This window comes from Lampetra fluviatilis, chromosome 44, assembly GCF_964198595.1.
Source record: "Lampetra fluviatilis chromosome 44, kcLamFluv1.1, whole genome shotgun sequence".
NCBI classification, from domain to species: Eukaryota; Metazoa; Chordata; class Hyperoartia; order Petromyzontiformes; family Petromyzontidae; genus Lampetra; species Lampetra fluviatilis.
The window spans coordinates 8,119,757-8,137,159 of record NC_136318.1 but is presented as its reverse complement, the minus strand read 5'-3'; the positions used below and the strand labels follow the sequence as shown (position 1 = coordinate 8,137,159).

General features: G+C 46.1%; 1 protein-coding gene across 1 annotated transcript in view; it reads left to right on the top strand.

Moving 5' to 3' along the window:
- The window catches only part of SUCLG2 (succinate-CoA ligase GDP-forming subunit beta), a 135,248-nt gene that overhangs the window by 60,024 nt on the left and 57,821 nt on the right, over positions 1 to 17,403 (top strand). Inside the window, exons 7-9 of the mRNA XM_078876627.1 lie at positions 1,992 to 2,088; positions 6,447 to 6,608; positions 8,939 to 9,081. Coding sequence (XP_078732753.1) covers positions 1,992 to 2,088; positions 6,447 to 6,608; positions 8,939 to 9,081 — 402 coding nt within the window. The remainder of the gene's footprint in view (positions 1 to 1,991; positions 2,089 to 6,446; positions 6,609 to 8,938; positions 9,082 to 17,403) is intronic.

The following is a 17,403-nucleotide window of genomic DNA, read 5'->3' as shown; positions in this document are numbered from 1 at the left end:
CTGGTCCCGGGCCTCCGCTAGGTTGACTCAGCCTCAAATGAGTACCTGGTGCAGTGTGTAAAGATTGGGCAGACAAAAGTGGCACGTGCGTGGTGTTGGCCATCCAGCCCCTCGTGTGCCGTGCTGGCCGGCCTTCATAGATGTTTGCGAACAGCAGTTGCTCCAACAGTCTGTTAAGGCTTTACGGGGATATTTGTCTTTGGTTGTAGCAAGCAAGCGTGTTTTGCTTCACAAAGGAAGGATGTTTCCTTTGTCTATGGTGTGGAATAACGGCCCCCTGCTCGCAGTCCAGCCCTTGGTGTACGCATGGAGCGTTCCCAGTGTAGTGTGACCAACAGTGCCGCGATTGTGGCTTAGCCAGAGGCTGGCAGGCGGCGCCGCAATTGTTACCAGGACTGCTGCGGGTTCAATTCCCGGTCACGGTGATGGAAACACACGGCAGGTTTGTTCTTCATCCACCGTTGCCTCTGTGTCCTCTGGGAGATAACTTGAGTGCAGTGTGGCAAGGAGGATTGATGGGTTTTTCTCTGCGGTATGGGGGAAATTGCGAGTACGACCTGACGTCAAAGTTTGAGCTTCAGTGCCATATAGGAGAGAAAGGCTCCGCCGTCTTCATAATCGTCCGCAGCCCTGAGTCAATCCATTGCCGGGGCAAGGCCACCTCCATGGTGTGTCATTATTCAAGGCGGTTGTTTGATCATACTTCACCACACTGCTCAGTGTAGGTTGTCGAAGAGGGGCCCCTAGGGACCAGTTGAGATATCGCTCACCACCGCTGTTAGCCTTGGACAGGAATCTAACTCGGGTTGCTGGCTTCTCACCGCTACGCCGCCGCTCCACACCCCTGCCTTTACAAAGGAGTGCGGTAAATTGGCCACGTTGTTTTCATGATTAAATAAAAAGATTTCGACTTCAGACGCTGGCTTCCCGACAGACCTGTTCTTCACCTGAGGACGGCTGCTTGCGTTGTGGCCGAAACGTCGTGAGAATTATTTTATTATGTTTTGTTTATTTTATTTTATTATTTCCCTTCTACGTGACTTTACCGAAAGAACCAAGAAGAGAAATAAAAAGTTATTAAATTGTTGGAAATGAATGACTAGAGAAGAGGCACAAAATTAACCCCATAACTTTGCCCTTTTTTTATTACAGATTTCAATTTGCAATGCAATGTTGATAATATGGCATGATACAGTCTTAAATGATACTTACATTTGCAGAATAAATTGTCTCGGAAAGTTAAATAGTCAAGCTTCTAAATGTAAGTCGAGGCACATTGAGCATGGATCTTCCATCACTGTGCTTATATGAAAGCAAAGAGCTGTAACAGAGCACAGCGCTACAGCTAGAACACGGCTAATGTTGTCTGCAGGGCAACTAACGTTCCATTGGAGTTCAGTGGGTTCACCAGGTCTAGTTGCACCGCTATGGCTTCGCCTATTTCTATTGTGTACTGATTTTACACAATTCCTGTCGGTGCTCTATCGTAAATCATCATCACATCTATGAGCTCAGTTTTTTGGCAGAGTAAGAGGCCACTTTGCTTTTGATGCAACGCAATCCATTTCCTTTAAGATCCCGCCAAAGGCCATTGAGACGAGAAGTTTATTTTCCAAGTGCGGCCTTTGGTCAGTTAGATACGTTGTAACTGCAAACGCGTTCTTGTGCAACGAATGAAAACCGCTGCATTAAACATTCATGGTGACTATGAACCCGGCGACCCGAGTTAGATTCCCTGCCATGGCTAACATCACTGGCTAGTGATGTACTGAACCGGTGCTGCCAATTGTCCTGCGCTGACTGAGATGGTGGAGTTTGGGAAACAAAGCCAGCATGATCGACGTTGTGTGGGGACGTATTAATTTTGTGGTGGGGGTTGAGAACGGCTGTAAGTTTATTTATAATTTTAAGCATCAAAATCATGGAAAACGAAAACCGAAAAATGACCCGCAAACGGTGGTTGTGTGCACGCGTCTGTTTATATTTTGCAGGCCGCCGAACAAATAAAGAAGCTCTACAAGTTGTTCCTCAGCGTGGATGCCACACAGGTTGAGATAAACCCATTTGGCGAGACCCCCGATGGCCAGGGTAAGTGTGGTGAGCCAGCGTGTGCCTGCAGCACCTCATGGAAATGCATCGTCGTGAAAAAAAATCACTGCTGCTCTGAACGATACTATTACCAGCCAATCAGAATTAGCATGGGGGGGGAGGGGGTTGGCGCATATGGAGGGCGTGGTGATGTGCGCGCATATGTACGAGTTTTGACCACGTACGAGGGGAAAAGGGTTGGTTGCTCCCAATTACTGAAAGTCGTTTCGAACGTTGTCCAGCAACGGGTTTTTGGTGTGATATCGGAGAACGCATCGAGTCAAAACGAGGTTCACGTTTCCCTCGCCCTTAATAGCCAGACTGCTGCGTGAAGGCAAAGTATTCTCGATCCCAACATGGCAAGTCCGCTCATTTACAAACGATGTCACGGTTCATGCAGTTGTCGCCATAATGCAAGTCGTTTTTTTTAGGAAATTTTCTAGTTTTTTTACCCCCCAAAAAATCCTAAATATATACCAAATAATGACATTTCTGCTGCGCTTATAACGAGTGGTTGTGCAGGGGACGCTGCCATCCTTGGTCATGTGATGAATCTGCCATCAAGTGGAAAAATACATCTGGAAAACGCGTAATGCTTGCGGTGGCGAGATGTTAACTGCCTTGCCTGGTATACAGGAGATCGTGGGTTCGACCCTGACGCCTGCTGTATATTTGGAGTTTGTACGTTCTCCCCGTGGTCGCTTGGATTTTTCTCCGGCTCCTCCGGTTTTTCCCTCCACATTTAGAAACATGCGCTTAAAAGTATTTGGCTGCTATACATTTCCACGTGATGCGCCACTTCGTTGAGCTATCATTTGTGGCCAGGTCGCTTCTGAAAAAGAGCTATGTAGCTCGGTGGGCCTTAGCTGGTAAAATAAAAAAGTCTATTTTTAGTTTAGTGTAGCGTATGCACTTTGCAACTTTTACACAAATGCAGCCATGGCTTAGAGCAGCGATTCTCAGTGATTTTGATTTGGGGGAGGGGGGGTGGAGGGAGGGTAGGGGGGCGGAATGCAGGGGATGCCGTACCGACGGAGGAGATATGCACAATTTTGCGGTCTGCAGTCATCGCCCTTCCTTATTGTCTCATTCATTACGAAACATTCATCTCAATGACAAGGCTTGGGCTCACTGCGCACACTGCTCACGAGATTTGTAAATTTTCTTCAAATTTTGGGGAGAACTGCATTATTTTAAATCCCTTTATCCACTACAGAATTAGAAATCTCGACTTGTTCTGTACCCCCCAAAGCTGTGCATTAGAGAGCCCTCAGTCAACGTGCCCAATGGGGTCTGGTGGACACGTGCTGCAAAACACGAGGCTGTAACCCGACGAAGATAAGCACCCTTAATGGTCACAAAGCCTATCCTGCATTAGAGTGCATCAGTCTCAGAGCTAAGAAGTGCACATTGGGCTGATGCGAACGCCACAATCCCAGCTCCGACCCCGGATCAATTTCAAGATCGCACTCTGCCGTCTTCAAGGTCATCTTCTTGGTTCTTTCGGTAAGTCACGTAGAAGGGAAATAATAAAATAATACAAATAAAACATAATAAAATGATTCTCAAGACGTTTCGGCCACAACGCAAGCAGCCGTCCTCAGGTGAAGACCAGGTCTGTCGGGGAGACAGCGTCTGAAACGGCTGCTTGCGTTGTGGCCGAAACGTCGTGAGAATTATTTTATTATGTTTTATTTGTATTATTTTATTATTTCCCTTCTACGTGACTTTACCGAAAGAACCAAGAAGATGAATCCCTGCAGTCACGAAAGCTTTAAATCGAAAAAAGTCTTCAAGGTCCTCCATGGCCTTGTCCCTGCGCATGCACGCCCTCCACTCGTCTCGCGCTGTTGCTTGCTGGAGCACTCTCTGCTCCAGCAAGCAAGGCTTTCTTTGCGAGGCCACCAGTCAACCCCATGGCCTGGAACTCTTTTCCCCCAAGAGAACACTCCATGTTGTCGAACTCCCGTGTTCAAACAAAGCGTAATATACCTTATTTTTTTCTTGTGCCAATGACTGACCACCAACGCATATGCCCACCGTTTCTGTGCAGTGTCTTTGGAAGCGGCTATATTTAGACGCTGTTTTATATCCAAACTCTATTGTATTCCTGTCGTATTTTTCCTGTTACTTTGCGATTGTCAGTGCACCCATGTGAACTCTGGCTGTATGAAAATCGACTCCTTGTGCCAGTGGTAATATTTATGTGGAATTGACATCCAAACCACATAAATATCATCTGTCGAGTATCTGCAGATGCTACTGGGTTTTTTGGGACGCAGAAGGCTGTTGCCTCATGCGGAGTGACTGCTAATTATTGGGCAAGTGTATAAGGGTATATGTGTGAGTGTGGTGGGTGACAAGTAGCTTTACACGTTTCAGGATTATTGAATTTTCGGGTTCATAGCTTCACAGGGAGCACGTTGTGCGCCAAGGTCTCCCTTAATACAACACAAAATCGCATTGGGATAGATAAATAAGTGTCGTAAAAATGTTTTTTTAACGCTCAGAAATGTACATAGTTAACACAATGGTGCGCTGTGCAAAGCTGTGAACTGCAGCTTTTTGTTAATGGTTTATCAGTCGAACAACTCTTGGCATACTTGTGCTGCTAAGCGCGCAGTTTGGAGGAGCGGCGGTGGGGGGGGTGGTGGAAGTTGGCGCTTTTCTTATTCCCATTAATTATAGATGGGAATCCATCCGTGCTGCCGCTGTGTTTGACAGCTCGTCGATGTATACTCATTCAGGCCAGGGCTCCAGAAAATATTAATGTTAATGAAATGATGGTATGAAATAAAAACAACAGGAGCCTGGGGCAGATTAATGTGCCACACCAACCGTAATGGGCTTAGGCACTTATGAAATACCCCTTTTCCCGACCCTGTTTTCCGATTTGATTTTCTTTAATATTAAATGCCGGCCGCACGTAATGTGACGATCATTAGTGGAGAGACCAATTTCCGATAGATTATCGTTGAAAGTGTCTGTGGGGGGGGGGAGGTTTTGGTTTGGGTTCGGGTGCTAATGTGTGCATGGGAGCTAATCGCAAAAATAATTTAAGAATATTGAACGAGGCAGCCTCGCTAGCACGGCTTGAGAAGCTCATGACAGGACTGGGCTGCATAACACTACTAAAGGCGTCTGCTTGATAACAATGTCATATCTTTGTAGCAACTGTATTTTGTGGATATTGCGTGGACAAAGAAGATAGGTTTGCGGAGATCTATGATCAGACGGAATATATAAGTACCGCCCTGGGCAAGAAACAAAAAAAAAGTCAAAGCAACCTAATGTGAGGCTTTTATTTTTTTGGTTTATAGATGTCGTAAAAAAAAACGTATTGTATTTTGGCTATGAGCTGCAGTGCCTGAAGTCTAACTGCTTCAAGTATAAAGTTTGTAGATGGCTTAGGAGCATGGGTAGCGGTGTGTCTATCCGTGCATTACCGAGCATTTGTCCCGAACTGAATGGGCGTGATAAGGAGCAGAGATCAAACCGCTGTTACATTTCATTGCAATTGTTTTACCACTCCGTTTTTTTTATCTGCGCACCATCGTTTATAATGCGTTCTGTCTTGCAGGCAATGTCCACGTAGTTTTCTGATCTCTGTTGCACTTACTCCCACTCATTGCGTGTGGAATCATGTGCACGTTGTACGAGGGAAACCGCAAAAAGATTAATGACTTCTATTCATTTCTCAACAAGCTTTTTATTGCCTCCTCGTGTTATTGAAATCCTGAAGAAATTCAAGGTCCATGTGATTTCCTGCGCACATGAGCATTCAGCCTCTGCTTCTCTCCTCATCTTATAGCCCTGAGTCAGTGGTGGAAATTCCAAATTCCTATGACAGGAGCAAGTCTCCCCATAGCAATTGAAAGTCCATATTTTGGCTAATGGATTCCAGATATTTTAGCCGGGTGGTGGTGGCTACGCACCCAGCCCATAATCCAGCACTGTGGTGGCCACTGCAAGGATTGGTGGCTTACACAGATTCTGCGACAACTCCCTTCCCGAGGTGCATCGGAGCCACAACCTGCTTGCCACCCTCTTTCATCTGCAATGGGATAGTGTTTCCCCTCCGCACACGTGGGTTATTTTTTTTCCCCAGGTACACTTGAGCAGTGTTGAAAATGTAAGCCAAATTTAAGGCTCTCGAGGGCCTCTCTAGAGCTTCCTGTAGTGGAGGCCCTTCTGCCAGCAGTGGCATGACCTATGTAATTGTAGGGTTGAACCTTTATTATTTTCTTTTATTTACCTTTTTAATACGGGCCTACTCGTGTTACCTGTGCCTCCCCGGAATGGAATGTCGATGTTCGATTAATCGCTCCTTGACTGTGTCCCCCTTCTATGTCTGGCAGTGGTTTGCTTCGACGCCAAGATCAACTTTGACGACAACGCCGACTACCGGCAGAAGAAGATCTTCGCTATGGGCGACATTTCCGAGAGCGATCCCATCGAGGTGGAGGCGGAGAAGCACAACCTCAAGTACATCGGGTTGGACGGAAACATCGCCTGCTTTGGTTTGTGCGCTTGCTCTTGCTACGCAGTTCACTTTCTTGAAACGTTGTTTTTTATCTGTTCTGGTCCAGTTGGAGATCAGGTTACTTAGCCAGTACGGTCGAGGAATTTGGGCAGCCACCGGTCGTTGAACGAGGTTCTAATGTTTGTACGTATGTATGTTGAACTTCTTTTGCACCGTACATTGCCAGCCGTGCAAATTTGGGGTGCGGGGGAAGGACAACAAACTAAACGAAAAAATTAGTTCTAAAGTAATGTTTTCAATCTAGATATGAAAGTGCATAGCTCCAGTCAGTGGTTTCCTAATATCGGCAGGAAGTGCTTTCCAGACGGCCACAGAAATGCATCTGAAAGCGCGCGATGCGGTAACCGTCTTTGTTCAATGGCCAGCCAAAAGCCGCTTTTGCGAGGGATGACCGGAGTTTGTGATCATCTCGGCTCAGTCACCGTTGACTGCAGAAAAAAAAAAACCCATTACATTAAATGTCATGGCTGAATTCCGGCTCTGAGAATATAAAATCTCTGTTTGACTCTCATACAACTCGCATTTATTCCCAAGAAAAAAAAAATCTTGAATGGTGGGGTGGGTCAGAGGGTTAGAGTATTAACTCAGGACAATTTGAGGTCTTGGGTTTGAATCTGAGCAGCCACCTGTGAGTAACCCAAAAACTCAACATATCGTTCAATAGCACTGCCTGGAAAGGAAGAATATATACTAGGGGATGCTTCGGGCAATGGTCTTTATTCATAGCACACGCGATGAAACCAGGTTATCAAATGTCGTGAGTTGATGGTCTCTGGCCAATCACTGACAACCGCACTGCCCATCACGTTAAATTTGTTTTGTTTTATGTTGGCTAAAATCCAGCCCCTTGGAATGCAACACATGAGACTGATATGTGACGTCAAATGTTCCCCTGTAACAGGGTGTGTGGGCTAGTTGCGCCCCATAGGGTGTGGATCGAAAAGGTGACTTTTAAGGGATTTCTGAAGTTGTTCTATAACATCCCCTTCCACAGGCCATTCTGCCGCACACACGGCTACAATGCCGTGCGAGCGTTCTATGCCACTGCTTCATTTCACGACATCACAATTGGAATAAATTTTATACAAATTTCTATTTTTGAAGACTATTCGCTCAGCTGTTGATCCTCGTCGTCCTCTGCATAGCGCTTGCAACCTTCGTTGAAGTACACTTACTCCGAATGTGGGCCCAGATCTCGTCGCGCCAGTATATCAGAGTCAATTAGATACCTGGTGGGGATGGTGCGATAAGATATAGATATCTCTTCTGCTGTTGCTGCGCACTAAAGATATGCACGTACAATTGAACGACTGCAGACAAACACACAATGCCTTTGGTAATGAGACTGGCATTTTGGGAATTGCCATTTATCACAAATTAGTATGCCGGTTCCCGCATTAAAACAACGGACAGAGGCGCACGCACCCCCAGCCCTCCCTTGCAAAGTCACTGTTCAGACTAATGAAACAAACAACTCTCCCGGCTTTTAGATGTCGGGACACCACACCAGCACTTGCTCGCAAATGAGCCGCATGTAGCATGTAGGTGAATGGAAGGTTGGGGGGGGGGGCGGAGGTCGGGGGGTGGGGGGGACCCCATCAGAAAAGTGAATAATTAAGCAATCTTTACTCATCCGGATGCCAAGTGTTTGCCTTCGGGCTGTTTTGTCCCAGTTGGAGTCCTACCTGGCACAGCACAGATGTAATGTCTGGAAGGTATACATGAAGGCGTATTTGGGTAATTGAGTTGTTTGCTATATTTTGTCACGAAGCTTTGCGCACTGAACTGCTCCTGAACGCAGTGTCGTAGGATCTCTACATTTTCTCAACATTTGATGAATGTACCTGTGCATAAGTGACTAGGTCACCTCGCCTAAATCAATAATATCGCACCCGTTAATAATCATTAATTCCTGGCACAGGCAGCTCTAAGCAAAGCATTGAGCCAGCATTTCCGAGATGTTGGGATCAAATCAGACATGAAAAAAAACCTTTTTATTTTACCAGGTATATATAGCTATTTTTAGAAGTGACCCGGCCACAAATGATAGCTCAACAAAATGGCTCTTTGTGTGGAAATGTATAGCAAACAACTGCTCTATACGCATGCTTATAACTGTGGAGGGAAAAACCGGAGGACCCGCAGAAAAATCCACGCGACCACAGGGCTGGAGACACGCAAACTCCAAATATGCAGGTGGCAGGGTCGGGATCGAACCCACGACATCCTGTATACCAGGCGAGGGAGTTAACATCTAGCCACCGCAGCTCCCATTTGATGAAGTCCCGCTTACGCTTTTTGTTGCAGTGAATGGGGCTGGCTTGGCTATGGCCACCTGTGACATCATCGACCTGCACGGAGGCAAGCCGGCTAATTTCCTCGACCTGGGGGGAGGCGTGCAGGAGAACCAGGTCTACATGGCCTTCAAGCTGCTCACCAATGACCCCAAGGTAACCGCAGACAGAGCTGCCCCTCGACGCACCATTGTCAGCCACGATCAATCCACTGTTGTATGCATTTTTTTTTCAATATTACCAGGTCAAGCCCATTGAGCTTTTTCTAGCTCTTTTAACGAAGCGACCTGGCTGTCAAAATGATAGCTCAACGAAGTGGCTTATTATCACGTGGAAATGTATCGCAGCCAAATACTCTGAACGCATATCTTGATTCTAAAAATCCACACCCACCCAGCCATCCACCTACCCAACCACCCACCAAGCCACCCAACCACCCAGCCACCCAGCCACCCAACCACCCACCAAGCCACCAAGGCACCCAACCACCCGGCCACCCAACCATCCAGCCACCCACCAAGGCACCCAACCATCCAGCCACCCAGCCACCTAACCACCCACCAAGCCACCAAGTCACCCAACACCCAACCATCCAGCCACCCACCAAGCCACCAAGCCACCAAGTTAACCAACCACCCAGCCACCCAACCATTGAGCCAGCCACCCAACCACCCAGCCACCCAACCACCCACCCAGCCACCAAACCACCCAGCCATCCACCCACCCAGCCACCTACCATTCCACCATCCCAGCTCTGGCTGTTTGATGGAAATTCAATATTCAAGTCAAGAATCTTTTTTTTTTTGACATTAACAATATGCGAATTGTTGCACCCCCTGGTGGCTGCGCATGTCACGTATGCATTTCATATATCTTCCACAAATCGGTAAACACATTCATTTTTTCGCACGAGGATTGGCTGCGTGTATCCGGAACTTGAGAATCGATGTTCATGGATCATTGCATTATTACTCTCTTGGTGCGCAACGTCATTTCAAACTGTACCCACAATGATGTTGCCTTTACCTTAGAGTCGAGTCGATGTTTCATTTGTAGTTGTGATCGCGTGCGTCTACAACACTGCAGGTGCTCTCTTCCCTCAACATTTATTGTGTTGGCCCTCCTGCGTTTTAACTTCCGTTGATCAAACCATGACATGTATTCTCTTATGTGCATAAAAGTGAATTGTAAATTAGTTCTAATTGTTAGACATTCTTGTAAATAAAAAATGTGTGGATTCTATAAGGGCTGTTTGGTGTAGAATATCAGTAATGGTAATAATAATGAGGTTTTATATAAATTTTAAAGGCGTGTGACTACTTGTTTTGCCCCGTTCAGATAACGAATTTCGCAAATGAGCACCGGTCAAATCATGGCAACGCGACGGACGTTGAAATCCGTGGAGGCAAAGCAAAATAATTTGAGGTGGCTTCGAGGTTATTTTGGTCAGACACGTTCCAGATGAAACGTGTTTTTGACGGAGGAGACAAACTCTAATTTGTAAGCGGCCTCATGAAAGAAGCAGAAAGGACGGCGCAGCGGGAAGCTGAATCTATGATAATTTATAATATCGGACGACATGACACTTTCATAGGCTGGCCAATATCTATAAAGCAGAGGGGAAAATCAGTGTGGCGCCCCAGGTAGCGAGGTCTAACACATTCGTTTAATAGGCAGATGTAGATCAGAAATGTGGGCCAATCTCACAAAGGAGAATTGTGGTAGGTGGTCGGGGTGGGTGGGAGGGAATACAATGGGACTGGGCCTGCGTCGTCCAATATTTGTGATGCCCTCTCATAAGCGTGTGACAGCGGGTATCACCTATCGAGCGACAGGCTCCATTATGGGCCACCGCAGATATCTCTTTATAGAATAATTCAGGCAGAGACCCTGCCTGGATGGACATCTCCAGAATTTCAGCCGAAGAGAGTCATCCCTTCCCTCCGCCGTCACATCAGTCAGCAAACCAGAAGATGAACAGAAAATGGTGTGGGTCATGCTATGAATGGGAAAGGTCTTGATGGCATTGATTTTTTTTTTTAAAAGACTTAGTTTTTCATGTGTCTTAGGAGCGTGTGCAATGTTTTACTGCACGTCTGCTGAATTCCGCGCGCGTCGGGTTCAATTCCTGGACACTGTTGTTGAAGCCCCTTAGAAGACTTCTTTGTCCACCTTTGTGTACAGCCTTCTTGCTTGGCTGTAGGTTGTGTACGCTATACAAAGCTCGTTTTAGCACCATTTGTGGTCCGAATGCATGCTGCTGTGGTGTAACGGTTCGCACTGGTGGACTTGCAAAATTCAGAGGTTGCAAGTTCGATCTCCTGGCGCGCCAGTTATAGCGACGGTGCAAGTTTCTTAAATCTCCGCCACTGCCTCTGTCTACCCGACAAGGTAAACGGGGGCACGACAATTGGCCTAGACGATCGGAAAGGTCGTGGGACACCACTGTTGCGAGATGTTAACTACCTCGCCTGGTATACAGGAGGTCGTGGGTTTGATGTAGACCCTGACACCTGCATATTTGGAGTGTGCATTTTTCCCCCGTGGTCTCGTGGATTTTTCTCCGGGCCCTCCGGTTTTTCCCTCCACGTTTAGAATCGATGTGCGTTCAGAGTGTTTGGCGGCTATGCGTTTCCACGTGATGATAATCCACTTTGTTGAGTCATCATTTGTGGCCAGGTTGCTTCTGAAAAAGAGCTAAGAGCTCCGTGGGCCTTACCTGGTAAAATAAAAAAGTTTCGTTTTAGTTTGGTTTAGTTCGTGAAGGGGGAGTAAAAAGTGTCGGGTATCCCCCCCCCCCCCCCCCCATATTTTTCAAGACTTCTGGCCAGCATGGAAGAGTCGCCAAATGCTCTCTTGAGCACATACTGGAGCCTCCTCTAGTGCCGTCATTCTTAACCTTTACTGCAGCCTTGAAGCCCTTTGGTTCTCGTGCTTAATTTGTGTTTCGATGATTTACCTTCTAAAGAAATCTGGCCATGTCTTGCAACCCCAAAGAGGGCATCTCACATCCCCAGGGGGTGCGTGCACCCCCAGATTAAGAAGAACCATTGCTCTAGTGGGAGGCCCATTCCGCCAGCGGTCGCGTGAGCAAGCCATTGTAGGGCTGCACCTGTACCTGCTTCAAGGGTATTGTGTCTTTGTAACCCTAAGCTTTTTCCGCCTGCCAGTGTAAAAGCATACATTAAAGATCCCCTATAAAGGATTGTTGTTTTGGGGCGGGGGGGGGGGTATTATTGGAAAGGAACGTATTGTGCTAATTGAGGACCTCGTGCTAATAAAATTGGACACTTTTTTTCACAATACAGACATGCAGGACGTTAAAGGCATTAAAAGCTGAAGTATAATTTTTTTCAGAGAAATTAATAAATGAATGTTGCACGTTAATTTAAGCTTGTACAATCATAATTTAATGCAACTAAAATGGCCAGTTGTTTCTAACAGTTAGTGATTTGTAGTTCACGGCAATTACCAAACTACCTTGCTATTTAATTGAATTACATTCCTCTGCCTTCTTCCAAAATCGCGGGGTGGTTTGCTGGCTGAGTAAATGTGAATTACCAGGGCTGGTTTTACATCTGGGTGTGCCTTGTAAAGAGAGCAGTAATTACTTAAAATTGCATGCCGTTGCATAATTTGTGGCCAATTAGAGTCAGGTATTGTCCATTTTGTCTTGCACAAAATTGCATTTCACGGTGGAAGTGCACTAATTGCATGGCGCATGCAAAATGTCTATAATGTAATTCACGTGACCCCCCCGCCCTGTTGCAGGACATGCAATGCCATCACACAGAGAGAATGCAATGCACATTTTCATATCCATCGCACAGTATTAGAATGATTAATTCCACCGGGATATTTTGGTCTATTCCTCCTCGCATCTTACCTTTCCTTTGGCACCCTTTAAGGTCATCTTAGGAAGAGGTCGTGGGTTCGTAAATGCAGCTTTGGGTCAGATCGTCGTGTAAGTAAAACACGTGTCGTGAGCCCAACACGGCCCAGCAATAAAGTCGCTTGAGCAGCACCACCGGCTGAGCCATCCCTAGGGTACACGGCGAATTGGGGCGACTGCCCCGGGCCCAACGCTTTGGGGGTCTCCCTCGCACTTTAATGTCACAGTGTCAGACGTTATACTTCCCCGGTTTAGTTTGAAGGCGTCGGGCCAGCCCACGCGGTGGCAGTTGACCCAGGCCACGCCACACCCCCCCCCCACCACCTATGGACGGCCCTCACCACCGGTCGTGTTAAGGAGCAATCCACGTTCAGCAACGTTGGTTACATGACCCAGGGCTCGGAGCACCAGCACAGATAAGATCCTGCGCTTGTATTCGGGTAGCCACCTGTGATGAAAACTGGGGTCTAGTGTAGCGATTTGATGGTCTCAGTCCACTCACTTAATGGTTCTGACGTTCGATTTTGACATCGTCTTGTGACTCTGTAAGGTTCTCCTGGGTAAACAGGTGCGATAGATAAATAAGTGGTCATGTGTTTGTATTCGTATTTTTACGTTGTTGCAAATATCAATATTGCATGGATTATTCTACGTTGAGATTTTAACGATTATAACGGACGATTTACTTTTGAAAGTCAACTTTGAAATGGAGTAGCAAGCGGCCGTACCAACTGAGATTTTATACAAGTACATCTTGCCACGGTGGCGATGTTATCTCCCCCGCCAGGTATGGAGGAGGTCGTGGGTTCGATCACGACCCTGATGCTGTATGTTAGAAATTTGCATGTTCTCCCTGTGGTCGCGTCGATTTTTCTCCGGGTCCTCCGTTTTTTTCCTCCACATTTTTAATCAACATGCATTTAGATTATTTGGCTGCTATAAATTTGCACATGATAAGCCAGGTCACTTCTTAAAGGAAAAGAGCTAATAGATCAGTTGGCTTTACTTGGTGAATTGGACTTATATGAATCAGGCATGTATTATTTATTCATATTTAGTGATTTGCTGACATTTTTCTCTATTTTGCACTCCTATCGTTTTTTTATTGTTTGTTGTTGTAGCTTCTTGACCCGCCCATGCTGCACATCGGTGAAAAAGAGCTTCATAGCTCATCGGATTTCTCCTCCAGTATTAATTAATATTCCAATTCTGATTCTGAAATGAAACCATATCTTTGGTGTGAGCAGTTTACCGACGAGGTGGAGGTGATGAAATCAAGCCGTGTGTCGGCGTTCGGCGGATCATTACGACGCAGGATAGTGAGCGATTGCAGTGGCATGGGGAAGCCTTCATCCAGCAGTGGGTAGACCAAGGCTATTGATGATGATGATGAAGAAGACGGCCTCTTTTTCAAAAGCAAGCTGAGAAAAAAGATACTGTGCATCAAAAAACTGTGCAATGCAAAGTACAGTGACGGGGCTTGTTTTTGATCATTCATTGTGATGGTTATAAGCGCCTAACCTTAATTGTACGGTGAAAAAGAGGCACCGATGAAAAATAATTTAAATGAGACGGACGCAAAAAAATCATTAACTAACATGAGAGAAAAACGCTCAACATTGGTTAATAGGAGGATGATAATCCCCCCTTCCACATTTCCTTCTTTGTATGTATGTATGTATATTGAACTTATTTCGCACCGTACGCATCTATCCCTCCGCCTACGCACCGGAATCTGGATGAGTCGTTGTTATTCGTGGTCACGATTCTCCTCTAGAATAGAATCGTGACCACTACTCTAGAATCGTGTGTTTTTGTTTGTAACACCATGTCTATCGGCTCCTCCGTGGTTGCAGGGGTCACGTGCTTGAACCTATTGGGTCCAACGTCTAAAAACTAAAACTGTCGACTCTATACGCGCGACTCGATGAACACATCGTGGCGTTGTGATGGACATTCAAGGATGAATCGATGTGTAGTGCCACCATTATTAAATGTTAAAGCTTGGAGAGGAAAAAAACCAACTGCTACCAAAGATTGATTGGCTTTGAACAGTTTCTGAATGTGTTGCAGTCACGTTATTGTTCCATGTGTGAGGCGCATCAAATATTAAAGAGGATTTGTCATGTTTAGCATTGAGTGGATAATGTGCATATGACACATATGACATGCTTTAGCTAGCGCACTCGATTATCACAATAGGAACGTCGGAATATCTTTTCCCATTCAAATCGGGGGGGGAGTGGGAGGGGTGGGAGCATTTGGAATGGGAATGCAAACAACTTGGGGGGTGTAACGACGCATCGATGCATGACGACACGTGCATCGAATAGCACTTGCAAGACTCATTTATTTGTGATTTGCATATACGCCGCAGTCACCTGTTCACATCAGCCCTGCAGGCATGAGAGGTGACACACTCCGTCCGCAATGTAAAAAAACATAATGCGTTCTGAATTTCGTAAAAGTCGTCATCAGATTGCCAGTGGGTGAAATATTGTGCCCTGACGACACCCGCACACCCACTGTCGCAATCTCTACATAATCCCGCGGGGGGCAAAGAGACAAGTGGATTTAGCTCTGTAGTCGTCGTTATTTTGGTTCCGAAGAAAGTCAACGGAAAAAGATTCAATTACGCATGCACATGAGGCTTTTTTATTTCATTGACTTTCTGAGCTCGTCAAGAAGACTGGACTTGTGACAATACAGAATGAATGTGTGACTGAACCATTATCTGAAGCATCAGTTTTTATTTTTATTTAGCGACCCACCGTTGAAAACTAACGAATCGTTCGATATTAGTGTTCAGCTGCAGGTAATTAGCGTTAGCCCCTTTCAGTGGAGACGCAGTGCAGGTGTCACACGTGGTCATTTTTTTACCCCCATTATAATCGATGGCACGTCCAGTCCCCCTCCCTTCAAATTCCGAGCTCTTTTGAATAATTATCATAATAACAACAATGAAAAAAAATACAACCATTCTTACTTTGTGAATTAAGTTTCACTTATGATTGCAGGGAATCCACGGTGCATCATTAGCGCGCATTTCATCAATCATTTGTTGCTTTTATTTTTTTCCTATTCTCATTTACTCTCTGCTCAATGAGCGTGCAACATCCAAGAGCGCTACGGCGAAGGGACCAAAATATATCCATGTGGGGAGAGCGAGAAAACGAGCCAGCGAGAGAGAGAGAGAGCCTCCCAACTGCTTGGGCTCGTGATTGATTCTGCCGGGCCATGTATGATCTTATTACGGTGTGTAGAACCTGCCAAGCCCATTAGTGTGGCCTTGGCAGAAAAGTTCCATTATCGCCTCCGTTAGCTGGGTGTCTTTCAAGGGTAGCATTGAACGGGGGGGGGGGAGGGGGGGGCAAGACAGGGAGTTGGGAGGATGGTGGTGGCGGAGGAGGAGGCAAGCGAGGGTGTGGTGAACACATTTAAATTGAAATTCAGCCTCTGACGGAATAACGCTCGACAATTTCAGAGACACGGCTCTCGCGTCCCGGATCCCATTACTTTCTGAATATTATTGCGTTACGTACAATATGCAGAAAAGTAGTGTGCAATATTGGGCAATTTTCTCACAACACGTATTTGAATGCGGGTGTATAATGCGCCGTAGATGGTTTTACATTTTGTGGAGTTAAATTCCCAGGCAACGGTAGCTACGGTTGTCCAAATGCAGTTTCACGGTATTGTTATGGCTGTAAAGATTTATGTACACACATAGGGCCGTGCTGCGTGATCACGTACACAATATTTTTGCGTGGTGCCAGTATATGACATTATCCCCCAAAACCTATAATTGCATCTGAATATTTCTTGGGCTATTTTGAATCTGCAGATCAGAGGTACAAGGTCATTAACCCAAAAAATTAGGTAACAGTAATCGGTAATATTGCATAGCGCATTATCTTCACAAAACCCACAGTGACCAGCATGGTGAAGTATGGCCAAACAACCCCAGCGATCCGCATGAACACGAGGCAACCCTTCGCCACCCTGCATCTAAATACACGAGAATCTCAAGATGGTGTACAGGGCAAGCATACACACGGCGCAGTCGGACAAATCGAAGAATGAAACGAAAAGCATGACACAAAACTCACGTTGCGCAGATAAGACTAGCGCACAAGCCGTGTGACGCACACTGCAAACCCAAAAGCACTCGTCGAAAACGTCACCGAACGCGTGCATAGAGGATGCATTTATTTTGGGCACAAGTAATTTCAGGGCAGGATAGGTTGGATCCTATACTCATTTTTAGACAATTTGAGGTGGACTTGCAATCCGGAATTCACCGGTTCCATCTCCCAGCATGGCAAATCAGAAACAATGGGGCAAGTTTCTGAAATCCCCTCCCACCTTTATCCGCCGAGTAGAATAAACCGTTTCACAACAGTTAGTCAATTGCCTGGTATGCAGGAGGTCGTGGGTTTGATTCTTACCCTGACGGCTGCTGTATATTTGTAGTTTGCTTGTTCTCTCCCCGTGTTTTTCCTTCCACATTTAGAATCAAGACATGCGTTCAGAGTATTTGGCTGCTAAACATTTCCGCGTGATACGTCACTTCACTGAGATATCAT